The 27936-nt window shown below is 54.7% G+C and overlaps 1 protein-coding gene across 1 annotated transcript in view; it reads left to right on the top strand.

Moving 5' to 3' along the window:
• The window catches only part of cpamd8 (C3 and PZP like alpha-2-macroglobulin domain containing 8), a 29304-nt gene extending 1880 nt beyond the window's left edge, over positions 1-27424 (top strand). Inside the window, exons 2-43 of the mRNA XM_067230461.1 lie at positions 602-753; positions 1193-1215; positions 2118-2283; positions 2418-2470; positions 2999-3016; positions 3173-3227; positions 3407-3520; positions 3641-3725; positions 3830-3938; positions 4059-4286; positions 4642-4812; positions 5162-5290; positions 5518-5704; positions 5845-6011; positions 6121-6270; positions 6440-6601; positions 6714-6856; positions 6940-7002; positions 8015-8246; positions 9577-9730; positions 10411-10550; positions 10652-10703; positions 10855-11153; positions 12144-12369; positions 12543-12719; positions 13268-13349; positions 16398-16554; positions 16671-16745; positions 18271-18436; positions 18778-18864; positions 18980-19116; positions 19545-19700; positions 20459-20521; positions 20973-21220; positions 21627-21714; positions 23064-23138; positions 23288-23393; positions 23542-23652; positions 24441-24653; positions 25228-25302; positions 26219-26409; positions 26535-27424. Coding sequence (XP_067086562.1) covers positions 602-753; positions 1193-1215; positions 2118-2283; positions 2418-2470; positions 2999-3016; positions 3173-3227; positions 3407-3520; positions 3641-3725; positions 3830-3938; positions 4059-4286; positions 4642-4812; positions 5162-5290; positions 5518-5704; positions 5845-6011; positions 6121-6270; positions 6440-6601; positions 6714-6856; positions 6940-7002; positions 8015-8246; positions 9577-9730; positions 10411-10550; positions 10652-10703; positions 10855-11153; positions 12144-12369; positions 12543-12719; positions 13268-13349; positions 16398-16554; positions 16671-16745; positions 18271-18436; positions 18778-18864; positions 18980-19116; positions 19545-19700; positions 20459-20521; positions 20973-21220; positions 21627-21714; positions 23064-23138; positions 23288-23393; positions 23542-23652; positions 24441-24653; positions 25228-25302; positions 26219-26403 — 5479 coding nt within the window. The 3' untranslated portion in view covers positions 26404-26409; positions 26535-27424. The remainder of the gene's footprint in view (positions 1-601; positions 754-1192; positions 1216-2117; positions 2284-2417; positions 2471-2998; positions 3017-3172; positions 3228-3406; positions 3521-3640; positions 3726-3829; positions 3939-4058; positions 4287-4641; positions 4813-5161; positions 5291-5517; positions 5705-5844; positions 6012-6120; positions 6271-6439; positions 6602-6713; positions 6857-6939; positions 7003-8014; positions 8247-9576; positions 9731-10410; positions 10551-10651; positions 10704-10854; positions 11154-12143; positions 12370-12542; positions 12720-13267; positions 13350-16397; positions 16555-16670; positions 16746-18270; positions 18437-18777; positions 18865-18979; positions 19117-19544; positions 19701-20458; positions 20522-20972; positions 21221-21626; positions 21715-23063; positions 23139-23287; positions 23394-23541; positions 23653-24440; positions 24654-25227; positions 25303-26218; positions 26410-26534) is intronic.
• Positions 27425-27936: the final 512 nt, after the last annotated feature.

Genomic DNA, 27936 nt, shown 5'->3' on the forward strand with positions numbered 1-27936 from the left:
ACCTGAAGGTCTTGAGTGACTGTCAGGAATCTCAGCGGTTGCGTTTCAAAAGCAACAGAGTCTTAGGTCGCCTCCCACGAGCCAGACTGCCCAGAGAGAACACAAGAGTACAAAGCTCATTGCCTGCCAGTCACTGTATCCCTGGTAAGCTTTCGATAAAACCTAATCTCACTTTAGGAATGCGTCTGAGTGCGTGCGTGTGTGATGGGGTTAGAAGTTGACTTCAGGTAATCGGTCAATCGCGGCGTTTGTTTTTCCCACCCCATCATGGACTCGTGGTGGTGCTGAGCAGGGCTGCTGGATGCCAAGGGCTTCACTGGTGTGTCCCGATCTCTAAGAAGCCTTCGGTACCCCCGCCCTGATCTAACCCACACCACTCCCTTTCCCACACCCAGGACTCACCTGATCTGACCCCCCCTGTCTCTCCCCCGTCTCTCCCACCCCCAGGACTCACCTGATCTGACCCCCCCTGTCTCTCCCCCGTCTCTCCCACCCCCAGGGGCTACCTGATCTGACCCCCCCTGTCTCTCCCCCGTCTCTCCCACCCCCAGGACTCACCTGATCTGACCCCCCTTGTCTGTCCCCCGTCTCTCCCCCCCAGGGGCTACCTGATCGCTGCTCCCTCGGTGTTCCGCGCGGGCGTGGAGGAGGCCCTGAGCGTGACCATCTTCAACGCGGTGCAGGAGACCAGGGTCCAAGTGCAGCTGTCAGTGAAGGGCGAGACGGTGGCCTACAGTCACGGCACCGTGCTGGGTGAGGACGGCTCCACCCCCTCCACCTCCCACAGCACTGTATACACACACACACACACACAGCCGGAGTGACCTTTGACCTGTGGTGTGGATGGCGCGCTCGTGACCTCACAGGGCCCACGGGTGGCCGTGATTGGCTGGTTTTGGGCTGAGCCCGGGCCCGCTCTGTTTCCCGGCCTGTGTGTATGTTCCTGTCAGAGTTGTTTGACAGCCGGGCGCTGATAGATGGGTGTGTGAGACCTCCGAGTGGCACCGAGACAGGCCGCAGCTGCTGGGACACACCAGCTACACGCCTGCCCCTCTCCCCTCCCCTGCTCCACCCCTCCCCTGCTCCACGCCTCCCCCATCCTCCCACCTCCCCCTGCCCAGGCACTCTCCACGTTCAAACATCCTGCTCCGTCACTAACATTGTTTTTCTCTGTTTTTTCCTTTTTTTCCAGACAAAGGCACGATCAAACTAAAGGTAAGAGAAACCCCGCACCTTTCTACCTTGGGAGTCAGGTGGCTGAGCGGTTAGGGAATCGGGCTAGTAATCTGAAGGTTGCCGGTTCGATTCCCGGCCATGACATTGTGTCCTTGGGCAAGGCACTTCACCCTACTTGCTTCGGGGGGAATGTCCCTGTACTTACTGTAAGTCGCTCTGGATAAGAGCGTCTGCTAAATGACTAAATGTAAAAAAATAACTAAATGTACCTTCCTACCTGTTGCTTGAAAAAGGCTTCAACTCCTGTTCATTTGGCCGTGCGGGCCTTCCGACAGCAACTGCCGTCGAGCATCGAGGAGGCATGTTGAAATGGTTGTGCGTGCAGCTGCACAGTAGGGAGATCCTTGTCAGGGCTCAAGCATTCCTGGGACGACATGCGAAACAACACAAACGTTATTTGTAGTGCAGCATTTGTCTTTGCACATTCATTCGGACGAAGGTAACAGGCCCGATGTAATACGCAACAGCTGTTGACGTGCGTGTGCACGGGCCACAGCCCCCAGGGGCCGGAACGGAACAATCCAGAATGCGCAACTTGGTTCCTCCCGTCTCTCTCTCGAACATCTTGAAATGCAGTCTTGTCTTTGGTCGTGTAGAGTTTGTTTACATTCATGCTTTTCTTAGAAAAGTCAAAGAAATATAACGCTATTTTGGTGGTCAGAGTCATGGAAAGGTCTGCATTTAACATGGCAAGGTAACCACATCTACCAGTATAGTGCATCAAAAATAATAAATAAACAACAGTGCAACGTTAACAACTGCAGGAGTGCATTGGACAAAGCGGCAAAATCAATGTCACATCGTGTTGTTTTCAACCGGTCCTTCTGGTGTGGGGCTAGTTCCTGTGTCCTGTGAGGGTGAAGATGTCTGTGCTGTTGCAGGCTCCTCCAGGGTTGAGAGGTCAGGCCCATCTGAAGGTGTGGGGGAATCGCCACATCACCGAAGGAGGCTACATCTTCCACAACTACACCACAGTCACCGTGGACAGCAAGGGAACAGCGGTGTTCATCCAGACAGACAAGCCCATCTACAAACCCAAACACAAAGGTCTCTCTCAGCACGTACTGGATGTGAATACACCAACACTGGATTCTGAGTTCTTTTTTTCTTTTCAAATGAGAAAAACACCAATTGCATAAACTTGATTCTAAATCAATGTTTTTTTTGATGTCTTTCTCTAGTGTTCGTCAATGTATACTCAGTCACTCCTGACCTCAGGCCGGCCAATGACAAGGTACCATCCATAACCACATGATCACCTGTGACACATCCGTGCACGCTCATCTCCTGCCATTAAGTGCTTCAGAACGACTTAGCATGAAATACCGTTATTTGCCTTGATGCGAAACAGCTGTGCTCTTTTGATGTGAAATGACTTCCCAGAGCGGCATCTGAAGTATTTAACACAACTTGTTTTCTTAACTTCTCCTCTGAGGGGAATGTGAAGAAGGTTAACACCGGCCCTGAACGCCCACAAAATATACAGGAACTTATTTATCGAAAGCGAAGCGGAATGTTAGAAAACGGCTTCAAATAGACGCGAGGGTGCGCCTGCAGACAGTGTGTTTATTGACGGCAGCAGCTATAAAGGTCCGCCGCTGTGGCAGGGGCCGGCGCTCGCGTTCACAGACGGGTGCCTGTTAGGGGACGAGGGCGAGGGGGAGAGGAAGGGATATTTTCCCATGTGGCTGTTCTGTTTGTCTAACGTGTGCCTTCCATGCGTTTCTCCTCCCTCCCTCCTTCTTTTCTTCCCTCTCCGCAGATGGAGGCGTATGTCGTGGTGAGTGGAGGTTGATGGGATTTCCCGGGGTGGGGTGTTGGGGGTTCGGGGGGAGGGGGGGGGGGGTATAAACCTTCCCCCTAAAGGTCTTTCTCAAGAATTGGCGAATTAGAGATGATGTTAGACTATAATAGAGATTATAATCTGACGTTGCAGGATCCGAGAGGATCTCGAATTGTCCAGTGGCACAATCTAAAACCCATCTGCTGTGGTGAGACTTACACACACACACACACACACACACACACACACACACACACACACACACACACACACACACACACACACACACACACACACACACACACACACACACACACACACACACACACACACACACACACACGCTCACACACAGCTGCTGGTTGTGACCCCTGCTTCTGTCATCAGGCATCGTGAACATGAGCTTCCCTCTGTCGGACCAGCCAGTGTTTGGGGAGTGGTTCATCTTTGTGGAGATGCAGGGCCACACCTACAACAAGTCTTTTGAAGTCCAGAAGTACGGTGAGAAGAGCTCATTCATCCAGGCAGAACCGGATGGAACCGGAACACGTGAATACAGGAACAAACTGTGAAGAACGTGTGAAGACGTCGTCTCTCTTAACTCAAAATCCTCTCCCACAGTGTTGCCCAAGTTCGAGCTGGTGATTGAACCCCCTCGCTACATCCGTGACCTGAACACGTGCGAGCAGACCACCGTGACAGCCAGGTGAGTTACGCTTCGCCCCCCGCGCCACGCCCGCCAATGACACGCAACGCCCCACAGCGGGGTCGCTACGTGAGCTGTCGACGTTAACCTCCCACGCGTCCCAGGTACACGTTCGGGAAGCCGGTGACGGGCAGGCTGACGGTGAACCTGACGGTGAACGGCGTGGGGTACTACCGTCACGAGGTGGGACTTCCTGTGGCCAAGACCATGGAGGTGAGCGGGCCGCGCCCTAGGTCCTGGAGGTCCGATTGGACGTCGGAGGGAGAAAAAAATCTTTGGGGTCTCAGGAATCATGTGATTCCCCCCCCCCCCCCCCCCCCTGTCATTCGCCAGATCAAAGGTTCCGCCACGTTCAGCCTGTGCGTGAAGGACATGATGCCGCTGGACGTGGCAGACCACTTCCGGGGGACGGTCCACATGTGGGTGACGGTGACCAGCGTGGACGGAGGGAAGCAGACCATGTTCGACGACTCCACCCCGGTTCACAAACAGCTCATCGACATCAAGTACTCCAAGGACACCCGCAAACAGTTTAAACCCGGCCTGCCGTACAAGGGAATGGTGAGGGAGGCGAATAAACACGGTCACTTATACAACACAGAAGCCCTTGTAGAGGGGCACAGCTGACCGATCTGTCTGTCTCTCTGTCTCTGTCTCTCTCTCTCTCTCTCTCTCTGTCTGTTTGTCTGTCTCTTTGTCTGTCTGTCTGTCTGTATGTCTCTCTGTCTGTTTGTCTGTCTCTCTCTCTGTCTCTCTCTGTCTGTTTGTCTGTCTCTCTCTCTCTGTCTGTCTCTCTCTGTTTGTTTGTTTCTCTCTCTCGGTCTGTTTTTCTGTGTCTTTCTCCCTGTCTGCCTGCCTGCCCCCCCTCCCCCTGCCTGCCCCATCCCCCTGCCGCCCCCCCTCCCTGCCCCGCCAGGTGGAGGTGACCTATCCAGACGGCAGCCCGGCCGACGGCGTGCGCGTGCGCGTCAAGGCGGAGCTCACCCCCAAAGACAACGTGTACACCAGCGAGCTGACCTCCAGGGGCGGCCAGGCCTCCTTCGAGATCCCCTCCATCCCCAACGCTGCCCAGTACGTCTGGCTGGAGGTCAGTGGGGGCCTCACCGCTGGAGAGGGAGAGGAGGAGAGGGAGAGGAGGGAAGGAGGATAGGGAGAGGAGAAGAGGGAGAGCAGGGGAAAAGGAGAGGGAGAGAGAGGAGAAGGAGAGCAGGGAAGGAGGAGAGAGAGAAGAGGAGGAGAGGGAGAGGAGAGAGAGAGAGATAAGGACAGCAGGAAAGGAGGAGAGGGAGGAGAGGGACAGGAGGAGAGACGGAGACAGAGAGGAAGAGAGGCTCACGGGCTCTGGGTAGAAGAAACAGGGATCAGCTGCATCAGACACCACAGAGATGTACAGACTGCTGTATCTGGCTAGACCCTGTGTGTGCGCTGTGCCCCAGACCAAGGTGACAGCCATTGACGGCAGGCCAGCGGGAGACCAGTACCTGCCCAGCTACCTCTCCATCAGCAGCTGGTACTCACCCAGCAAGTGCCACATGCAGATCCAGAGCCCTAACGCTCCTCTCAAGGTACGCACACTCACACAAACACACACACGTACTCACACACACACACACACTCACACACACTCCTCCAGTAACAACGTGTTACATAGCGATAACCATCATGAGGAGGGAGAATAGAGTTGAGTCATCTCAGTGTGTGTGTGTGTGTGTGTGTGTGTGTGTGTGTGTGTGTGTGTGTGTGTGTGTGTGTGTGTGTGTGTGTGTGTGTGTGTGTGTGTGTGTGTGTGTAGATTGGCCAGGAGGCCGAGCTTTCTCTCATGTCCACCTGTCCCTGTAACGTCACGCTGCACTACGAGATCGCGTCTCGGGGGAACATCGTCCAGTCCGGCCGTCAGCTGAGCAACTCCACAGCCCACAGAGGCAGGAGGGCGACGGTCACCTTCGACAAGGACGTCCACACCACTCTGCCCCCCTCCGGTCAGCGCCCGTCTGTCCGTCCGTCCTCGCAGAAAGACGAAGGAAAGGTCTTAGGTAGCCTCTTCGAATGTCGGGTCAACCCTGTTTTTATTCTCTGGCTCTCCCTCTCTCCCTCCTCTCCCTCCCCTCCCTCCTCTCAGGCCCCTCCTCCCAGGGGGAGACCGACAGCTGTGTGATGTCCCTGCGGTTCCCCGTCACCCACGCCATGGCCCCCCTCAGCAGGCTGCTGGTCTACTATGTGAGGGAGAACGGCGAGGGCGTGACCGACAGCCTGCAGATCCCCGTGCAGCCCAGCTTCGAGAACCAGGTACACGCGCCACGCCGCTACAGCCGGGCTAGCCACTTTGCACGACTCAGATGTAGCCGCCAGCCTCCGCCACTGCCGTGTGCGTGACCGTGACCTTTGACCCCCGCAGGTGTCCGTCTCCCTGTCCACCAACGAGTCCCTGCCCGGAGACCCCGTGCGCGTGCGCGTGCGAGGGGAGCCGGGCTCGTGCGTGTGTGTCGCCAGCGTGGACAAGAGCCTGTACCTCCTCAAGCCGGCCTTCCAGCTCAGCCCAGATAAGGTGGGTCTGCTCGGGACTACTGTCCGACCTGTGTCCCCTCCTCCTGCAGGCAGCTGGCTCTGGGCGTTCAGCCCGGTGTGTTCGTGAGGCGTATTGGAGCGTCGACGTGATTCGTCTGTTTGGACGCACCGTTACAGTAGATGTGTCTTGTGCGTGTCCTGGCGTGTAGGTGTTTAAGGAGCTGGCCGAGTTCGACGTGTCGGACGCCTTCGGGGTCCCCAAAGACGACGGGCACTTCTGGTGGCCCGGGCTGTCGTCGAGGCGACGGCGGCGCTCCTCGGTGTTCCCGTGGCACTGGGACATCACGAAAGACGCCCGCTTCGCCTTCACGGTGAGAGAGCGGACGCCCAATCGCACGTCCAGGCTCAAGTCACTTGACGTGTCCGCTCTTTCAGCTAACGTGCGTGTGTGTGTGTGTGTGTGTGTGTCTGTGCCCCTCACAGGAAACAGGGCTGGTGGTGATGACAGACAGGGTGAGTCTCAACCACAGACAGAGCGGAGGGATGTACACAGACGAGGCCGTCCCTGCCTTCCAGCCCCACACTGCCACCCAGGTGGCAGCCATGCACACACACACCGTGCCCAGGTACGCACACACACACGCGCGCGCACAGCGATGACCCTCAGACGGAGGCCTGTGTTGATGTCAGGTGTGTGTGTGGCTTTCAGAGCAGAGAAACACAAGCGGACCTTCTTCCCGGAGACCTGGGCGTGGCACTGCCTCAACGTCAGGTGAGCGTGCGTGTGCGAGGGTTTGTTTGCGTGTATGTGAATGTGTGTGTGCGCGCGTGTGTGTGTACTTGTGCAGCGGTTTCTTCCTAACTGTTCTTAGCGTGTCAGTGGATGTTCCCGTATACGCGGGCTGGGTTCCTCGCTCCCTGCGTGGGCTGAGGTAGCCTCAGCTGCTGCAGATTGCGGGTACTTAAGTGGGATTTGGACCAGGTCCAGGTCCTCAAGTGTGGAGGAGAGGGGGGGGGGAGGAGGGGCGAGGGACCACATATTTGAGAGAGGGAGGGAGAGAGAGGGGGGGAGAGGGAGGGAGGGAGAGAGGGAGAGAGGGAGAGGGGGAGAGGGGGAGAGAGAGAGGGAGAGAGGGAGAGAGGGAGAGGGAGGAGGGGTTGGTATTTCACCACTCCAGCGATGTCCAGTGTTTCCTCCCAGTGGGTGTGAATGTGGCTCGGTTAAACGAGGTTGTTTTGGAACAGTCCCTCTCTTTCCCAACAATTCCTTCCATTCATAACCTGCCAGTAGAAATAAAATAGCCATAGATTTTCATATGCTTAACTGCATTGGGCAGGAGTTCTGTTCTGCACAATTTCCTACTCGGTCCGAATGCTTTGATTTCACTTATTGGGTGTATCGACGTGGTTTTAGGGGTGGTTCTGATCAAAAGGAAGGGTGTCCGCTGTTTCCTTGAATGTTTATGGCCTGTGAAAGTTTGCCAAGACTAACATGAGCCGAGGGCTGCCAGGAATGATGTCAGCCCCGGTGTTTCAGCTGCAGCTTTGGTCTGCACCTGACAGCATTTTTTCTCACCTCTACGTTCCCACTTCCGCTTGACAGAGTCATGCACGGCTGCAGGTGTTCCCCATGTGAAGAGTTTGATCCATCCCGCTTCTCACAGACAAATCGCTTCTTGTTTCGTTTATTTGGATGTGGTGGAAAAAATGTCGAACATGACTGCTTGTTATGTTTTGTGGAGAATTTATTTAAAAAAAAATCTTCATACTTCTCCCTCCGTCAGTGATGTCACCGGGGAGGCCGAGTTACGATTGGACGTCCCGGATTCCATCACCACCTGGGTGACCGAGGCCATTGGCTTGTCGGAGGAGAAGGGTCTGGGCATGGCGAAGAGGGCGGAGCTTCGTACGTTCAAGCCCTTCTTCGTGGACTTCACCCTGCCCTACAGCGTGGTCAGGGGGGAGCAGACCAAGGTCCCTCTCACCGTCTACAACTACCTGCCCTCCTGCGCCGAGGTGAGGGGGGGAGGGGGGGGAAGGGAGGGGGAGAGGGACACAGGGGCTGAGGGATATAGGGGGTGATGGATATAGGAAAGGGGGAGAGGGACACAGGGGCTGAGGGATATAGGGGGTGATGGATATAGGAAAGGGGGAGAGGGATGTGGGGGAGGGGGGGTATGGGGGAGGGAGGGGGAGTGGGACACGGGCTGAGGGATATAGGGGGTGAGGGATATAGGAAAGGGGGTGAGGGATGTGGGGGAGGGGGGGTATGGGGGAGGGAGGGGGAGAGGGACACGGGCTGAGGGATATAGGGGGTGAGGGATATAGGAAAGGGGGTGAGGGATGTGGGGGAGGGGGGGTATGGGGGAGGGAGGGGGAGTGGGACACGGGCTGAGGGATATAGGGGGTGAGGGATATAGGAAAGGGGGTGAGGGATGTGGGGGAGGGGGGGTATGGGGGAGGGAGGGGGAGTGGGACACGGGCTGAGGGATATAGGGGGTGAGGGATATAGGAAAGGGGGTGAGGGATGTGGGGGAGGGGGGGTATGGGGGAGGGAGGGGGAGAGGGACACGGGCTGAGGGATATAGGGGGTGATGGATATAGGAAAGGGGGAGAGGGACACAGGGGCTGAGGGATATAGGAGGTGATGGATATAGGAAAGGGGGTGAGGGATGTGGGGGAGGGGGGGGAAGGGGGAGGGACACTGGGGGGAGGGGGGGTATGGGGGAGGGACACAGGGGGGAGGGAGAGGCCTGGGGGAGGGACACTGGGGGGAGGGAGAGGCCTGGGGGACCAGAGGCGGAGGGTTACACCATGAGGTCAGGCAGCGGGAAGTGAGCCAGGGTGTCCAGGGCCCATCAGCCCAGAGGCAGTCTCACGGCTCACAGAGATGACATCAGGGCGTTCGCACGAGCCCGTTAAACGGCTGTGCGTGAGCCTCTTTAATGTCATGTGAGGTGATGACGCGAGGCCGGCTCCTTGATGTTCGCCCCCGGGAACACGTTATTCCCGCCGTCGGCGCCAAGTTATTTACAACGGGTGGCGTGCGGCTGTAGAGCCGCGAGGATCTGAGCGCATCGCCGCGCGCTCTGGGAAATCTGGAGCGCGGGTGGAGCGGATTCCTTCAGGGAGCGGGGGGAAGCATGAGTCAGTCAGCATGGAGAACATTCTTTAAGAGCTGGTGAGGAGGTGAGCTAAACGGCGGATCAGATATGACGCCATCACCCCCTGCCAGAACACATCCATGTTTACTGGTCCCTCTCTAATGCAGACCGTGCCTTGTTTTCCTGCGTGTGTGTCTGTGTGTGTGTGTGTTTGTGTGTGTGTGTGTGTGTGTGCTCTGCAGGTCCACGTCAAAGTGTCTGTTCCCAAGGGGATCAAGTTTGTGGGGCACCCTGGGAAGCATCACCTGACCAGGAAGAAGTGCGTAGCACCTGGGGAGGCCACACCCACATCCATAGTGCTGTCCTTCACTGAGCTGGGAGCAGCCAACATCACAGGTGAGCAAGCACACACACCCACACACACACACACACACACTTTCTTCAGTACCTTCCCCACCCATCAAATCTGGCCCACAAGCATCCCCCTACCCCTCAAACACAGCCCCTCAGAGGTCCTCTGCTGGTGAGCATTGAGGCACCAGGGCCATGCCAAACCACAAACAGCCCTCCCCGGGGGTCCGTGCGGGGCTGGGGGTGGGGGGCTGGGGGGTGGGGGGGTGGGGGGGGGGGGGGGTAGAGCCCTGATACTGACGCTCAGTGGCATGTGGATGAGTTTCTGGGTCACTGGGGGCCCCTGTGGCCCCTGGACCCTGGTCTTTCCCTCTCACTACACACGCACAAAGAGGGGGCGCTGGCCCGCCGCCACGGAGCCGTGCTGGGGCCCGCGAGGGAACAGCGTGTGCCCTGACCGTCCTGCCCGGGGTTAGGTGACGTGGGATGTATGTCGACAGAGCGCTGGCGCGGCGCTTTTCCCGCGTGCGGCGGTTTCGCTCCCCGAAAAACCAAATCGTCCTTGTGACGGCCGTACTTGAAACCATTTGACTGATTTTATGGGCGCACTTTATGAGATCCAGGTGATTTCCGATATGCAGGATGAGGTGTGCGACGGGAGTCTGTGTGTAGCGGTGTGCTAACAGATTGTGCTAATGTGTGATACCCTCTCCCTCCTCTCCTAGCACGCGCCATAGCCTACAGCGAACCCACCTGCTGCTCAGAAGGCTTCCAGTCGACCAAATCAGGCAAAATCCCAGACGACCTCGATGAACGGAGGACCCCCGCGGGCTTGGACTACGTCCGGAGGACCGTCATGGTGGAGGTGAAGGCAGAACCGGGGTGGATGATGATGATGATGATGATGGGGATGAGGGCGAGCCACATTAGGGCTGGGCTAACTTTGTCCCCTCTCTCTCCCTAAAGCCGGAAGGCCTGCCTCGGGAGTACACCTACAGCGTCTTCTTTTGCCCCAACGGTGAGTGCAGCCTCGTCCCTGACGCCTCACACCACACGTGACTCCTTCAGCGGGGCGCTCGTATCCAAAGCGGGGGGGGGGGCGTACGGATAGGGCATGTAGAAAGCCTCATGGTCTGCAGCCTCGGTCTCTAACCACTTTCGGCCCGCAGAGCGCATCCACATATCCACCCCCAACAAGTACGAGTACCAGTACGTGAAGAAGCCCTCCAAGATGACCCTCTTCCAGGTGGCCGTGAAGACCCACAGCGACGCCCACTTGGCCCTCTCCCCCAGCCCCCACGACAGCGCCGACATGCTGGAGGTGGTGCTGGGCGGCCGGCAGAACACGCGCTCCTGGATCTCCCTGGGGAAGATGGGCGAGGCGCTGGTCAGCGCGCCCACCCCGGGCATCCTCTCCTGGGACGAGTTCCGCAGCTTTTGGGTCAGCTGGAAGGGAGGCGTGGTGCAGGTGAGGGGGGTCGAGGGTCTGGGGAGCTCTGTCCTGGGTAGCCCACAGGACTAGGGCTACAGATCAGATACATGTTAGATACTCTTCAATGAATCCACAACCGAGCCACTGTGATCTTCACCACAGTTTCAGACTAAATTGATTTGTAATAGTTTCTTGTAATAGTATTTTCAGAGATGCTTAAAAGTGGTACGTTCCTCCTCGTACAGTACTTTGATGGTCGCTGGGGGTGCGTGGCAGACTTGTGTTGTGGATTGAGTGTGCGTTCAGGGAGAGACCGTGTGTGTGTGTGTGTGTGTGTGTGTGTGTGTGTGTGTGTGTGTGCGTGTGTGTGTGTGTGTGTGTGTGTGTGGAGGACTGGCGCCACTTTTAATACGGTGTCTCTGAGGTCACCTTAGCTGGCTGGTGTCAGGGAGAACGCTGGCTGATCCGTGTTGCGTTGGCGTGTCTCTGCCTGGCACCCGCCAACAGACCTGAGCCCTGCGTTCGATTGGCCGCGCTCACCAAAGGGGAGCCGTTAAAATACCAGCTCGGACACCGTATGGACCAAAAAGATTCATATCTTTTTTTTTCTAGCGACTGATTGGATTTGAGTTTGATGAGCCTTGTTCAGCCTTTGCATGGTCTGTGGTTTAATGTGGTTACAGGGAGACTCCACCCCCCCCCCCACACACCCTCATTAGTGCCCCTGATACGCCCAGTCCAAAAGCAACACCAACCGCTTTTAAAGTCTTATGAGTTTCCAGTGTTGACTTCTTGACTAGCTGTGTCACTGTCTCCTTCGAGGTAGACTAAGAAACAAACCTAATGGAGCAAGTTGTTCCACAAACAGTTTTAAGTGGGTTTACAGCTCACTTAAGAGCAACCGAATTTGCCACACAACCCATAAGTAAGAAAAGTTATTATTTATAAATGTTTGGACTTGTGTCATTGCATGTTTACAATAAAAACAGTATCCACGGTCTGACATCCGTCCCTGTGATCTGATAGGTCGGACACGGCCTCCAGGCATCCAATGAGTCTCTGATCCTGCAGTGGTCCGGCCCCCTCCTGGAGCAGGTGCGGCACGTGGGTTTCTCCACTGGCTGGGGCTCAGTGGGCGAGTTCAAGATCTGGAGGAAGGAGGACTCTGACGAGAACCACAACGAGGCCTTCACCCTGGGGGTCCCTCACAACGTGGTGCCCGGCTCCGAGAGAGCCACCGCCTCCATGATCGGTGAGGAACGCCGCCCGGGGCTCCGCCCCCAGCACCGCCCGGGGCTCCGCCCCCAGCACCGCCCGCCAGCACCGCCCGCCAGCTCTACGGCTTCCTCAACTAAACATGCAATGGTGTTAATGTGTCTGTGTGTGTGTGTGTGTGTGTCTGTGTGTGTGTGTGTGCTGTATCAGGGGATGTGATGGGCCCCACCCTCAACAACCTGGACAGGCTGCTGCGTCTGCCGTTTGGCTGCGGAGAGCAGAACATGATCCACTTTGCCCCCAACGTCTTTGTGCTAAAGTACCTGCAGAAGACCCGCCAGCTCAGCCCTGAGGTGGAGACCGAGGCCACAGACTACCTGCTGCAAGGTAACAGACCTACTGCTGCAGGGTAACAGACCACCTGCTGCAAGGTAACAGACTACCTGCTGCAAGGTAACAGACCACCTGCTGCAAGGTAACAGACCACCTGCTGCAAGGTAACAGACTACCTGCTGCAAGGTAACAGACCACCTGCTGCAAGGTAATAGACCACCTGCTGCAAGGTAACAGACCACCTGCTGAAAGGTAACAAACCACCTGCTGCAAGGTAACAGACTACCTGCTGCAAGGTAACAGACCACCTGCTGCAAGGTAACAGACTACCTGCTGCAAGGTAACAGACCACCTGCTGCAAGGTAACAGACTACCTGCTGCAAGGTAACAGACCACCTGCTGCAAGGTAACAGACCACCTGCTGCAAGGTAACAGACCACCTGCTGCAAGGTAACAAGAGGTAGTCTTGGTAGTCAAGAGGGATTGCTAGTCTTTGGCAGTGAAGAAGTGGTCTTGGTAGTCAAGAGGTACTGTATGCATGGCTGTGTTCAGAGCCTGTTTTTCTCTCTGTCACTGACTGTGTTTCCCCTCCCCTGTGCAAGGCTACCAGAGACAGCTGACCTACAAGCGCCAGGACGGCTCCTACAGTGCCTTTGGAGAGAGGGACCCCTCCGGGAGTATGTGGTGAGTCATCACAATCACCCTTACGTCTCTCTGCACCCCAGCCTGCTGGACACGCTCACAGTGTCCAGCAGTCCTCTGACTCCGTTACACATCGAGAGGTTGCATGTTCAAATCCCCCCCCCCCCCCCCGTAAGTCACCTGGGATAACATTGTCTGATAAAGGTCAGAGGAATAGAAAAAGAAAGTTAGACAGAACGTCAGCTGTCGGAGACTGTTTCCTGTACGGTTAAACATTAATGTGTGGTGCTTATTTCCTGTTTACACGTCCCCTGAGGAAAGCAGACAGACATGTAATATTACCATCTAATAACCATATCCTAACATTTGGTATACTGAACTGGCCTCATAAGAGACTCTAGTGTTCTACTCACAAACCCTCGCCAACCACCCTCCTCTCACAAACCTCAGGGTGATTCATAAGGATATTATGAAATTTAATAGAGCTCAGACTATGCAACATAATGGTCACATTAACCATAGAGAACCGTTATACACAAATGATTTAATTGGTTCCCTGAGGTAGGTTAGGCACCACTGATTTGTTTGCAGTTAAAGAGTGTTCATATAATCTGTGGAGTCGCCATAGTTTGTTATGACCCGTGGTTTTAGCCGAGCCCCCCTCTTCTCCCGGCCCAAGAACTGTTTTACATCTGGGCTGCACTAAGCTACAGGAGTTAGCAACGCGGACAAAATCCTTCACTCCACGCAAAACACTTCTTAGCCCTTTGACACAGCCCCAGAATGGAATGGGGGCACATTTTTTGTAATGTATTTAGCCTCGATGCTAACGCTAACAACATTACGCTGCGCTATGGAAACCTTCGATGTCGGGAAAGGATAAGATGTTCTGTAACTGGAAGGATGATGGTTTATGAGCTACAGGCATCACCATGGCAAAGCAGAAATTGGTGATTCTTCTGTAAACCGACAACAAACATTTCCTGAACGATTCAGCTGTGTGTTTACATGTGAGATCACCACTTCTGTTGAACTGGTCCTGAGTTCATCATTAGCGCAAGTCATTTACTGGCCGCTGAACAACACTCGTTATGCAGTGTTAATGTATTCCAGCTTGTAAAAATGGATCGAAACGGAAATTGCCTGATCCTAATGAAAAGATTATACATAATGACACGGGCAGTAAAGTCATTCCGAGGTCTTCAACTCTGCTCTACTTTACAAAGCTCTCTGGATTCAGTATTCAGTGTCTTTTCTTGTGGGTTGAAGAATGATAAGCATTGATTAGTACCGGTTTTCATCCACACCCTGCATTCAATATGCTGTGTGTGTGTGTGGACACCAGGATGTCTGTGCTTAGTTTGTGGGGGGTGTTTTGGAAGCCAGACCAGACCTGGCAGCCCCTCTTCCGGCATCGCTCGCATACCTGTCCCGTCTGGATCCAATGAGAGCCACATGCTGCTGTAATCTGCGGACCCACTCCCCCTCTCCTGCTCTCCCCCTCACCTCCCCCCCTCTCCTGCTGTCCCCCTTCACTCCCCTCTCCTACTCTCCCCCTCACCCCCCCCTCTCCCCCTCTCCTGCTGTCCCCCTTCACCCCCCCACCCCCCTCTCCTGCTCTCCCCCTCTCCTGCTGTCCCCCTTCACCCCCCCACCCCCCTCTCCTACTCTCTCCCCCATCCCCCCAGCCCCAGATCCCTGTGGCCTACTTACCACCGAGGCCTGGGGGGAGAGGAAGCTGCAGGGCAGGCTGATTGAGGGCTCCTCTCCCTGGGCTTGTGTGTTGAGGCACTCGCCCTGGACGTGTTGAGACTGGAAAGGCATGTGTCTGTGTGGCTGGGTCTGATGTTGTGGGGGTGGGGGGGGTGGGGGGGGGGGGGGGAATTGAATGCCAGAGATCGAGATCACTGATATGGGCCGTATTAAACTATCTGTTTACCCTCCTACTCCGCACAGGAAGGCTGAAGGAAAACTGGAGCTGGAGAAAACTCCTAAAGGAATTAAATGTTTTTTACCCATAGATAAGACTCTGCTATCAGACAGACAGTCCATCTCTGAAGTGCCTCCATTCAAATCAAAGTTTAAGAGCCATATGTGTGTTTGTGTATAGAATGAATGACCGTTCCTCCTCTTGGAAAGCAGCTTTTACGCATCTCAATGTGTCTCTCCTCCCTGTCCCTCACAAGACACACACCTGAAAGGACAAACGACAGCTGTGTGTCCCGTGTGGGGAGAACGGGAGTTGTCTCCACACACAGAGAGAGGGCCGAGCGAGGAAGACGTAGAGTGGCGTTCTCTCCCCCTCTCCGTCATCTCCAGCCCCCACCCAAGAGCCAGGCATTTAAAGCCAGTAGTGACACAGCATTACGTTATAAACACTCCGGCCAGTTCGAGGGTCTAATTTCTGCTCCCTCCCGAGGGAAGAATAAGACAGAGGGCCCGACGGGGCAAGATTTAGTACCCTGTATTTACGAGATTTTTTTTTCTTCTTCCATGCTCTCTTTTGAGTCGTTCTGTTCAGTTACGATCCTTAAATGTATGTTTGGAGGGAAAGGAAAACATTTTATTTATTTCCTTAGACTTTTTATTTTTATTTTTTACGGCGAGCAGCTTGCCTCATCTTCTGGCTGTCTTGGGGAAGACTCAATCAGGAAAGATGGTGTCGTAATGCATTACGTGTCGTGAGGCAGATGGTGGGTGTTGCTGAGGTCAGCTGGTGTTTCCCCCCCGGAGTGCAGGCTCGTGGTGGAGGTTGCATGTCGCGCACGTCGAGCGAGCGATTTGTTAGCCTAGCCGTGTCCTCCACTGCGGCGGAATCTCCGCCTAGCTGGGTGTGGAACTCAGAACCTCTCACGCGTTCTCTTTGAACGGCCTGTGCCGTCCTCCTCGCTCGGCTGAGGAGCTGTCGACACACCGAGAGAGCGTGACTGGGAGATGCTTCTGCTCTGTTCAAAGTTCAGCGCGATAGCTAAGTGTTTCTCAGGATCTGTCGGCACACGCTTAAAAAAGCACTTAAATCTTTCTCCCCTCCCATGGCCCTGCCATCTCTTCCTCTCTTCCTACCCCCCCCCCCCCCCCCCCCCCCCCAAGGTTGACAGCATTTGTGTTGAAGTCCTTTGCTCAGTCCCGGGGTTTCATCTACATCGACCCTGAGGAGCTGCGGGCGGCTAAGTCCTGGCTCACCGCCCACCAGAGACAGGAGGGGTCCTTTCCTGCCATGGGGCGTATCCTCAACAAGGACCTGCAGGTGTGTGTGTGTGTGTGTGGCTAGTGTGTGCGTGTGTGTTGGGGGGGGGGGGGGGGGGGGTCCACTGTGCATGCGTGTGGAGAGTAAAGCTAACCAGCGTCATGTTCCACTTGTAGGGAGGAATCCATGGGAAGATTTCTCTGACGGCCTACGTGGTCGCCGCTCTCCTGGAGACGGGCATCACCACAGAGGTGAGCCCGCCGCCGTACCACCATCCTGGGGTCCATCCTCCACCACGCCCGCCTCGCCGCCCACGCTATCTGCGCCCCCACGAGCAAACGTGGTCCAGAATGTGCACCGTGACATTAGCACGTGCTATATTCGAACACAGCAGGTTCCCATGCTTGCGTATTTTTGACGGATCTGTCTCCAGAGGGTGGGTGGAGTTGGGGGGGAAATGATTGGTTAGTTGGTGTAGCCTGGAGAAGGTTTACCTCCCCACTGTGCTGGGCTTTAGTCGTGACGCACCCCAGACAGCCAAGCTGGGAGTCCTGGTCTGAGTCATGTGTGTGTGTGTGTGAACCGGGTTGCTGCATTCCTACTCGTTCTGAAGATGGAAGTTCTGGCACCTGGCCCACTCATATTTGTTATGCTCCAGCGCCGGTAATCTAATATCTAATCCTTCCACTACATCAAAAGATTTACGAGAAGGACAGGCAGGGGCTATGAAGCCTGTGAACGGAGCACCTTGGTCACATTCCTGTCTCCCTCCTCCTCTCTCCGTTTCTCTCTGAAGCTCTGCCATTTCTGTTTCTGGCAGGGGCTAAGCGGGTGAAGTGCGTACCACGAGGGCTGAACCTTTCTCGTACCATCATCTTGTTTCAGCCGGGGCTCGAATCCGCCCCGGGGTCTTGTGTTCCCCTCCTTCTCCCTCCCCTGCCCTTCCTGTCTACCTTGGAAGTGTCCTATCCAGTAAAGGATGACAATATCACATGTATACACCTGCATGGGACAACTTGTGAGAGGAGAGTGACCCGAGAGGCTCGGTGTGAGGCGAGGAAGAAGATATCATCAGTCGTTTTGATCTATAAGGTTCTGGTGTTACATGGTAACAGTAGCTATGTCGAAATACACCACCCCCGGCGGTTTTCTACAGGATGTAAGAGATGTCACGTCGATGGGTTTAAAGGAACCTTAGCTGTCTGTTTTGTCCGCCCTCTCTCGTCCTTTCTCCTCCTCTCCTCCTCCTCTTCCTCCACACCCCTCGGCCTTCCTTCAGGCTCTCCTGTGAAGGCAGCCTCTCAAAGTGAGCGAGGCAGAGAGGGGGGGGAGGGGGGGACGCCTCGACATCAAAGCACCGGCTCCATCCCCTTCCAAATTCACTTAATTAAAAGATGACTGCGGCGATTACAGCGAGAGAGGGCTGCCTCGTCCTCTCCTCCGAGGGCTCAGAAAGAGGGCACATCTGGAGGAGATGAAAGCTCCCCTTGCCCTTTCTTAATGGCCAAATGAATGTTTATCCACGTTTTCGATAAGCACATCTGAGCCCGGGCATGTTTGAATTATGGCAGGTCTTTCCCAAGCCCCGCCCCCCGGCTCCACTGAAAGACAAACCGGGGGGAGAGAACGTTTGAGGTTGACGGGTCCATCGTTTAAGGAGGTTTGCTTTGTGTCTGTCTCTCTGTGTGTGTGTGTGTGTGTGTGTGTGTCTGTCTCTCTGTGTGTGTGTCTCTGTGTGTGTGTGTGTGTCTGTCCTCTCATCTCCACCGCTCCCAGGAGGAGAAGCTGGCGGTGGCCAAGGCCAAAGGCTTCCTGGAGAGCAACACCTACTCTGCAGACGACCCCTACACCACCGCCCTGTCTGCCTACGCCCTGGCCCTGCTGAGGAGCCCCTACGCCCCCCTGGCCCTGCGCCGCCTCAACCACATGGCCATCACTCAGGGTAGCTACCGCACGCCCCCCCTCACTCTCTGTGCTCTCCTGACTTCCTGTTCCCTGAGAGGAAGGCGTGACGGAGGGCCAGGGCTGTTCTGGGTTAGATAGAGTCGAGTACAAGTGGTGGTCCTCAATACTCAAGGTTCTCTCTCTTTCTTCTCCTCTTTGCTCTTCTTCTCTCCTGTCCTTTCTTTTTCATCTCTCCCCGCCTCCTCCTCTCCTCCTCTCTCCTCTTCTCGTCCTCTCTCCTCCTCTCCTCATCTCTCCTCCTCGCCTCTCCTCCTCCTCTCTACTCTCCTCCTCTCCTCCTCTCTCCTCCTCTCCTCTTCCTCTCATCATCTTGAGCAGATGGTTTCACCCACTGGAGTCTGACTGGTAGCACGGTGACGGACGAGGACACCTTCATGGGCTTCAGCGACGGCCTCTCTCAGTCAGGTATGAACAGCCTGCTCCCGCCCGGCGCCGCCCCCAACACTGATGCACATCATGTTGATGATGATGATGGATGATAGTGGTGATGATGATGAGGAGGTGTGTCCTCTGATCTCAGTGGTGTCTGCGGAGGTGGAGATGACGGCCTACGGGCTGCTGACCTACACCCTGCTGGGGGACGTAGCGTCAGCCCTGCCTGTGGTCAAGTGGCTCTCCCAGCAGAGGAACGCCCTCGGGGGCTTCTCATCCACCCAGGTACCCCTCACACCCACCCAGATATCCCCCACACCCACCCAGAAACCCCTCACACCCACCCAGAAACCCTCACACCCACCCAGAAACCCCTCACACCAACCCAGAAACCCCTCACACCCACCCAAAAACCCCCACAACCACCCAGAAAACCCTCACACCCACCCAGAAAACCCTCACACCCACCCAGAAAACCCTCACACCCACCCAGAAACCCCCACAACCACCCAGAAACCCCTCACACCCACCCAGAAACCCCTCACACCCACCCAAAAACCCCCACAACCACCCAGAAAAACCCTCACACCCACTCAGAAAACCCTCACACCCACCCAGAAACCCCCACAACCACCCAGAAACCCCTCACACCCACCCAGATACCCCCCACACCCACCCATGTCCCCCTCACGATCGTGTGCTGGTGCTCCCAGGACACGTGTGTGGCGCTGCAGGCGCTGTCGGAGTACGCCATCCTGTCCTACGTGGGCGGAGTCAACCTGACCATCTCCCTGGCCTCCACCAACCTGGACTTCCAGGAGGCCTTCGAGCTGCAGAGAGACAACAAGAAGATCCTGCAGAGGGCCAAGGTAGGAACCAAGCCTATCCAACGTCTTCTAGTAGTGTTCTCTAACGTGTTCCCTATGTCTTCCAATAGTGTTCACTAATGTGTTATGTCATATATTTAGTTTGTTTTCTGTCTTAGCTCATTGTACAGCGCTCTGGCTAATATATATATATATTTTTTAAATATAAATACATGTCACATGACTTGATTGGCGTCCCAGGGCTGTATTTCACAGGCCTGGTAGCTGTATAGCACAGCCACTGTGTGTTTCAGTGTAGTGGTCTGGTTCAGCTGGTTGACGGGTGTGTGTGGTTGGCTGTTCCCCTCAGTCCGGGCAGGGGAGACTAGGTGACTGGACTGCTGTTTCCTCCGCCAAGCACGGAACCCCTCGACCGTGATTAGCCGTGTCGGTTTAATTAGGGTGATTCAACCCCTCTGGTTTGGGTCCAAGGAATGCGTAGTGTTGGGGAATGCTGCAGTGTTTAATTCACTCCGATAAATATTCCCCCTCTTCTCTCCTTCATGCTCCCTCTCTTTCTCTCTTTCTCTCTTCCTCTCTCTCGTCCGCTCTTCCCCTCACTTTTTCTTTGTCCATCTTCCTGTCTCTCCCCTCTCTCTCTTCCTCTTTCTTCTTCTCTCCCTCTCTCTCTGTCTCACTCTCTCTCTCTCTCTCTCTCTGTCTCTATCTCTCTTCCTCTCTCTTCTTATCTCCCTCTCTCTCTTCCTCTCTCTTCTTCTCTCCCTCTCTCTCATCCCCCTGTCTCTCTTCTCTTCCCGCAGATCCCCAGTATCCCCACTGGGCTGTTTGTCAGTGCTAAAGGAGAGGGCTGCTGCCTCATGCAGGTAATGTATAACCCCAGCCCTGGTCCTCTCTGACCCCCTACAGCCCTCCGTCCTCCACACACAGAGACAGCCCGCTCCTGGAGAGGAGCCAGGATGTTCACATGCCTCAGTCGCTAATGCCCAGATTCCTGACCGTAAATTGGAATGATCTGGTAAAGCTTAGGCGATTGTTCAGCAGGGACTGTTCGTTCCTCAATTATCCAGCCCCCCCCCCCCCCCCCCTGGATAGGATGCCGTTTGTACCTTGTACCTAAAAACAAAAGGCTCTTTCACAACGGGCCATGTAAACAAGTTTGGCGGGGCCCAGGATGGGGGGGGAAGAGGCTACATGGAGGGAAGTGGGGATTATCTCTTCTGTTGTAGCACACAACACACACCGCTCTCCACCTCTCCTCTCCGATGCCGTGTTTTCCGGAAGCTTCTAAAGAGAGTTGTTCTTCTCTCTCCTCAGATCGACGTGTCCTACAACGTCCCCGACCCCACGGCCAAACCTGCCTTCCAGCTCAAGGTGGACCTGAAGGAGCCCGCGCAGGGTCGCCACCCGCCGCACTCCTCCCGTCACACCACGCCTCGCTCACGCTCCCGGGCCGACAACCGCTCCGAGCTCAACCGAAAGCGGAGGGCTACCGCTGACGATGAGGACCCAGCGGCCCACCAGGACAACCTGGACTACCGCATCACCATAGAGGCCTGCGCCAGGTGGACTCACCCTTCTTCATCAGGCCAGCCTTTTAGCGTTTAGTTTAGCCAGTAGCTTAGCATTTAGCTGTTAGCCTAGCTTGTAACTTAGCCTGTAGCTTAGCACTTAGCTGTTAGCCTAGCTTGTAACTTAGCCTGTAGCTTAGCACCCCTTGTGGCTTTAAGCAGGGCTCGAAAGTTTTCTGAAACTTTTTTTCGAAAAAGTTTTTCGAAAACAACAGTTCATTTTGCACTCCGGGACGGTACTGGGAAAGTGAGGAAAACGGTTTATTGCGAGCCCTGGCTTTAAGCCCGCCATGTAGCTTAGCTTATTAGATTCTGTTTAGCACTTAGCTTAGCATCTATTTTTTGAATGATTCTATCCATTCACGCTTGTCTCTGTGAACTAATCACCCCTGCTCTGAAGGTGGCTTCACTCCGGCTCCTCCAACATGGCCGTCATGGAAGTCCCACTACTCTCTGGTTTCCGTGCCGATGTGGAGAGTTTGGAGAGGGTAAGACATTTAACACACACAGAGTTTCTGCTTTCAGAAAACACACACATTTTTACAACACCCCATTCTGTGGCTGGTCCACTCTCTGAATATACACACTCGCTTTCCTAACATCCTATCACTTACACCCCACATTCGGTAATCTACCTCTTCCCCTAAACAACACTGGAGTCTAGAGCTGCTTTTCAGTGAGCTGTTTATAGTAATGTGTTGGTTATAGTTGGAAGATGTGAACTGTTTACCTGAGGGTCTACCATTGTGCTAGAACCTCTGGCAGAGATGGCCAAAACATTTCCTCCCCTGTACTTTCCCCTGTACACAAGGTCAGGCTGGATCCAAGCAGAACGAAAGAGAGACAGAGAGAGTGTGTGTGTGCGTAGCCATTACTAAGAGAGCCTTTTTATGGCAGTGTTTAAGGAGTAGAGCCCAGTTTGGATGAGGGCCATCTTTGCCCCAATGTCGTTACAGTGTCCCTGGGGCTTCTGGGGGGAGCTAGGGCAGGGGGCACCCACCCTCCCTGGGCTGACAACACCGTGGCCAGGGCTGGGGGAGGCCTGGGGGTCGGGTCCCACCCCCCACACCCCCTCTGAGAGACATTGGACGGGGATTCCAGAGAGGCAGAGGGGGTGGAGAGGCTGGTTGAGGTCACCTCCCAGGCCACTCATTAAGAGCCTGTCCCTCATTATTGTGCAAGTTATGGGCCTAAGTCTCCTTCATAAATCCCCCCTCACCTACAGGCCCCTGGGGAGTCACACGAACGCACACAGAAACCCCTCACCCGTGTCTCCCCGACAGGCTGCAGTGTGTCAGGGTTGACCCGCGCTGGAGTGACTAACAAGCAACCACCCTTGCTAGCCTCCCTCGTTTTTTTGCATTCCTGGCTTTACGAGAGCCAGCCTCTCGTGTGTGTATCGGGGAGGTAGTTCGTACAGTAGACGGCCGACCTGGTTGTCAGACGAGGGGGCTTCCGCGTCCGGGGCTCCTCTCACCTCGGAGACGAACGAAGCGCAGCTCGGGAACTGACACGGTCACAAACGGGCCACGCCCAGAGACACGGCACCCTCTTACCTCTCGCCTCCAGTGGGTTACCTCTTGAACTACAGGTGACCAGCGATGGTTAAATGTGTGTGTGTGTGTGTGTGTCAGAGTGGCGCCAGCTCTGGCTGTGCACCTCATAAACCCCTGCAGTCCGTAGGACACACACCATATAGTGAGAGAGAGAGAGGCCTGTGGGAAGAACTGACACCTTTGGCTCTTTCCTAGCTACACACCCCCCTGCCCTTGACTGAGTGCCTCTCTCTCTCTCTCCCTCCCTCCCTAACATCTCTTAACCCCCTCCCTCCCTCCAGCTCCTCCTGGACAAGAGGGTGGGTCTGAAGAGGTACGAGGTGGACGGAAGAAAAGTCTTCTTCTACTTCGACGAGGTGAGGGGCGCGGAGAGACTCCCGCCCACGGCAGAGTCTCTCCGAAACAAACACACCACACGCTGCAGCCTGCAGCGCTCAGGACAGCCAATCGGAGGTCTTCTGTGTGGTCCTAAAGGTGGGTTTGCCCCCCCCCCCCCCCTTCACAGATCTCCAGTCAGTGCATGACGTGTGCGGCCTTCCAGGCGATCAGGGAGTACATAGTGGGCAAGACAGCACCTGTTCCTGTCAAGATCTACGACTACTACGAACCAGGTGCGCTCCCTACCGAGACTGTTTAGCAGGAAAACCCTTGAACTCTCCGTGATTTACCCAACGGGGCCCTCTTCGAGGAAATTGCCGTTTCGGTGGCGTGGTAGCCGCGAGTGTCAGTGTGTGTTCGTGTGTGTGTGTGTTCGTGTAGCGTTCGAGGCCACTCGCTTCTACAACGTGAGTGAGAGCAGTCCGCTGGCCCGGGAGCTGTGTGATGGGACGACCTGCAACGAGGTGGAGAGTTCAACCAATCAGTGGATAGGTGAGATACCCACTCCCTCCCTCCCTTCCCGGGCACACAGACCCTGGGGAGGGAACGTCTGTCTCCCAAACCACCAGAGAGACAGAGAGAGAGACAGAGAGAGAGAGAGAGAGAGAGAGAGAGAGAGAGAGAGAGAGAGAGAGAGAGAGAGAGAGAGAGAGACATAGAGAGAGAGAAAACTGCTGCTCACGTATGGGGCTTTGCTTAAAGGAGCAGGGGGTGAGACTCAGGTCCCAGAATGCACCTCTGCGTGCCCTGCCAGGGCCTGGTGCCGGGGCGGACATGGAACCAGAGAAGCCCACCGGCCTTGTCATCAGCCAGGGTTTTATCTTCAGGGAGAGCCACGCTCTTGCTCTCATTAGAGGGGACCTGTGTTGCTACAACAGATGACTGAGTTTGGCCCTGTCTCCGTGGCGACGAGAGGTGACCCTCGGCGTGTTGACTGAGTGTTTGGCCGGGGGGGCCGAGGCGCAGCTGGCTGCCATGCCCAGGCCCCAGGGCATTATGGGGGATAACTCAACACGCCCCTGAGCGGCCCACATCCACACGCTCAGAGGCGCTCGCTCCTTCCGTTCCCTGTTTGTTTTCCCTCTCTCTCCTCCGTCCTCCACACGTCCCCTCTCTGCCCCTCCTCTCTCTCTCTCTCTCTCTCTCTCTCTCTCTCTCTCTCTCTCTCTCTCTCTCTCTCACACCATGCGTGCGATGACATCAACATCTTCTTGCTACCTTTTCCCTCGTCCCCCGTCCCCCCGTCCCCCCCGGCTAAAACGACTTTTCCCCTTCCCCAGGGTTTGTCCAGGGGAACCAATGCAACAACGTGTATGGCTGTCTGGAGGAGGAGCGGTTTGAGCGTTGCACCTGCTACAGGGACTGCGGTTACGACGGGGAGCCTGTGTGCGGCTCGGACGGCCAGGTGTACCAGAGCCTGTGCCAGATGGAGGTGTCAGCCTGTCGCAACGGGACCCGCATCGAGCAAGTGCCCTTGTCCCAGTGTCCCCAGAGTAAGATCCGCTCTGTGTGTGAGTGTGTGTGTGGGTGGAGGATGCCGTGGAAACAGCTGTTCAGGTGTGCCACTGATTGCTGGATGGAGCGTGTTTGAGGTGCGCTCCCCCCCCCCCTTCCACCCCCCCCCCCCCCCCCCTCTCTCTGCCCAGCTCTGCTATATTACAGGGCACCCCAAATGACAGAGTGCTTTTGTACCAGGCCTTTGAAAAACGCTGTCACATTCCTTTCCAACGCACAGACACAACAACAAAGGAGCGGATGAGGACGAACCAGAGACAAAACCAATCGGGGAGGACTGTCCTGCTTGTCCCAGTTGGCTAACACTTTAGATTATTAATAGATGACAGAGATGGAAATATCTAGGGGACTTTCCCTGCTTATGTGAAGGTTCAATTAAATATTTACAGTAAAAGAAAATTCCAGTCTTTACACTCTCTCTCTCTCCTGTGGGTTTAGTTTGGCTACGGTTATTACTATCCGTGATATGTATTTAAGGCGCTGTGCATGTTTAGCTGTGTTTGTTTGCGGATGTTAATGACTGTGTGTGTGTGTGTGTGTGTGTGTGCGCAGTGGAATCCGTGGTGAAGGACAGGGAGCCGGTGACAGACGAGCAAGCAGAGGCCGCTCCAATCTCTATACACGCAGGTACTCTACACAGATGCACCACGCAAAAGACTTCAGTCATGCAGACTGCTGGTGTGTGTGTGTGTGTGTTTGATATGGTTCTGCCTGTGCTGACATGCTCCCCTCCTGCAGCTGTCAGTAGTCCTGCCAGAGTTCCTCTCAGTCAAAGGTCTCTCAGGTTCAAAGAGGTGTGCCGGAATACCATTAGAAGATGTAGTTTCACACTCTCCCGTTGGCATGTATAAAACTAGGTGGTTCCAGTAAATGGACATTGTACAAACTATGTCACTGTAATCCAAACCACTTTGACATTTCAGAATGATCCTTTTAGAAACATAAAGACAGTGTTAAATTAGATGTCCTGTGCCAACAAGTTGTCAGTTTTTCCAAAGGGCAGAGGAACTGTAGGTCTTTGGCATGTTCCTTCCTAGTGGGGGCATGTTAGATTTGTAAACGAACGCAACAACTGAGTAAGAAACATAATAAGAAGTATTTCATTTGTGGACAAGGTAAACATGTTTAGAAAGGGGGATGTTTTATAAGCATACAGTGACCTCTACTGGCCACTGGGTGTAACCAATGGATCTGTTCTACCCCAGAACATTGCACACTGTGTGTTAATAAATACTTCTTTTCGAATTGTGCACGTGATAAATGACAAATGTTTGCCTGGAAACATCTGTATAAGGAAGGTGGAACTTCCCCTCTCTTTCAATCTCTCTCTATCCTTGCTCTCCCCCTCTCCTCCCCCATCCCTGGCAACCCCCCCTCTCCTCCCCCTTGCCCTCTCCCACCCCCTCTCCTCCCCCTTGCCCTCTCCCACCCCCTCTCCTCCCCCTTGCCCTCTCCCACCCCCTCTCCTCCCCCATCCCTGGCAACCCCCCCTCTCCTCCCCCTTGCCCTCTCCCACCCCCTCTCCTGCCCCTCCGGGTTCCAGTTGAGGAGGAGCCGGGCTCCATGGCCGAGATGTCCTACTACTCCTACGAGTACGACGCAGACTCCGAGCCCTTCGCCGTGGACGGAGAAGACCATCTTGAGCTGCCAGTGGGGGAGGAGGCAGGAGAGCAGGGGGGGGCCGGCAGACTGCCAGCTACCCCCGCCGGACACGGTAGACACCCCTGAGAGATGGTACGGTCCGACGAAACTCCCGCTCGGGCTAATATCAGTACACGGCACGTCGAATGTCGCGGGGGAATGACGCGTGTTTTTCCGAGATCCTAACCACGTGTCTTGTCGTCTGTCCTTGTCCACAGAAAGCGCTCCCTCGCCCAGCTCCAAGCCGCCGCGACAAATTGTACATTGTTTGTGAATATGTTAGAGTGAGCCGAGGAAGAGGAGAGTGGGAACTGTCCAGGCCAAAAGGAAGATATGGTGGGAGTGTGTGTGTGTGTGTGTATGTGTGTGCGTGTGGTGTATGTGTTTGTGTGTGTGTATGTGTGTAGGAGAGTTTTGTTACCTCCAGGCCTCATTCTTTACCTTTCTTATCATCGGTTTATATCGTCCCAGGCCTTACAAACATAGCTTCTTTGTTACCCTGTGTAGTGTCTTTAATCTACTTTTAATAGTCAAGTATTTATGTTTGTAATTACAACTGAGTTTAAACTTTTTTTTTTCTTCTTTTGTATCTGTGGTATTTATTTTTAGCTAGTGTATTTGTTTTTTTTATTTGCCTTTTGATTTGTCATTGACCTTTGCCCTCTTCCACCCACTCACAGACTTATAGCATGTCAAATATGGCAAGATATATGGAGCACATTTATCTAATCGGAGAAAGAAACACGATATATTTCTGTACGTTTATTATAGAGTTAAGATGCTGGAAAGAAAAACACAGACTACTATTAGTTTTTCCTTGAGACAGATAAGCTCAAATACTTTTTCATTTCACACTACCAAGCTACAATCATCTACACACAACACAGGGATAATATTATACAGCTGTTACATTACTGAGCATACAGGAGTTTGATTGTGCAGTACATAAGCTATTTTGTTTTTGTAATACGTTTACCCATGAAGCGATTCACCCTAAAGTAAGAATGAAGTTCGGAATTCCTGTAAATGTACCAAATTTGATGTAGCCAATCCCCCCCCCATCCTTTACAGTGCTTTTGAAAAATACAAGAATAAACTGTGTATACTATCATTGTCTCTGTTGTCTGTGCTATGCTTCTGTCTACGGCAAAAAGTATTCCCTACTGTGTGTGTACATGTGTGTGTTTGTGTTTATGTGTCCCAGACATACATATAGCCCCTCTGTTTGTCCACTGCCTTGACAGTAGTTTACCCTGGAGGTCATTTCCTGTTTGCAGTTCGCTGTGCTGGGATGCTTCCTCGTGAGGCCTCCCTGACCCCCTGGCAGGACCGTGTGTGGTGGGCTGGTGTGTGTGTGTGTGTGTGTGCGTTCATGTGTGTGTGTTTGTCCCTGTTAACGACAGACTCAGGTTACTTAAGCAGCAGCCAGCAGAGAGTTAGAGCCGGTTAATGTTTAATGTTTGTTTTCTAGTCAGGGCACTTGTCAATGCTCCATATCCTCTGGCAACATGCACTGCATGTTTTAGTCGGACTAGCTGGGCCAAACTACTTTGGCTATGAAGGTTGTTGAATGGGTCTCTTGTGACGCCACAGCATGTTGTCGTACCTCAAGCCATACGG

Source organism: Osmerus mordax, chromosome 27 (genome assembly GCF_038355195.1).
Source record: "Osmerus mordax isolate fOsmMor3 chromosome 27, fOsmMor3.pri, whole genome shotgun sequence".
Lineage (NCBI taxonomy): Eukaryota > Metazoa > Chordata > Actinopteri > Osmeriformes > Osmeridae > Osmerus > Osmerus mordax.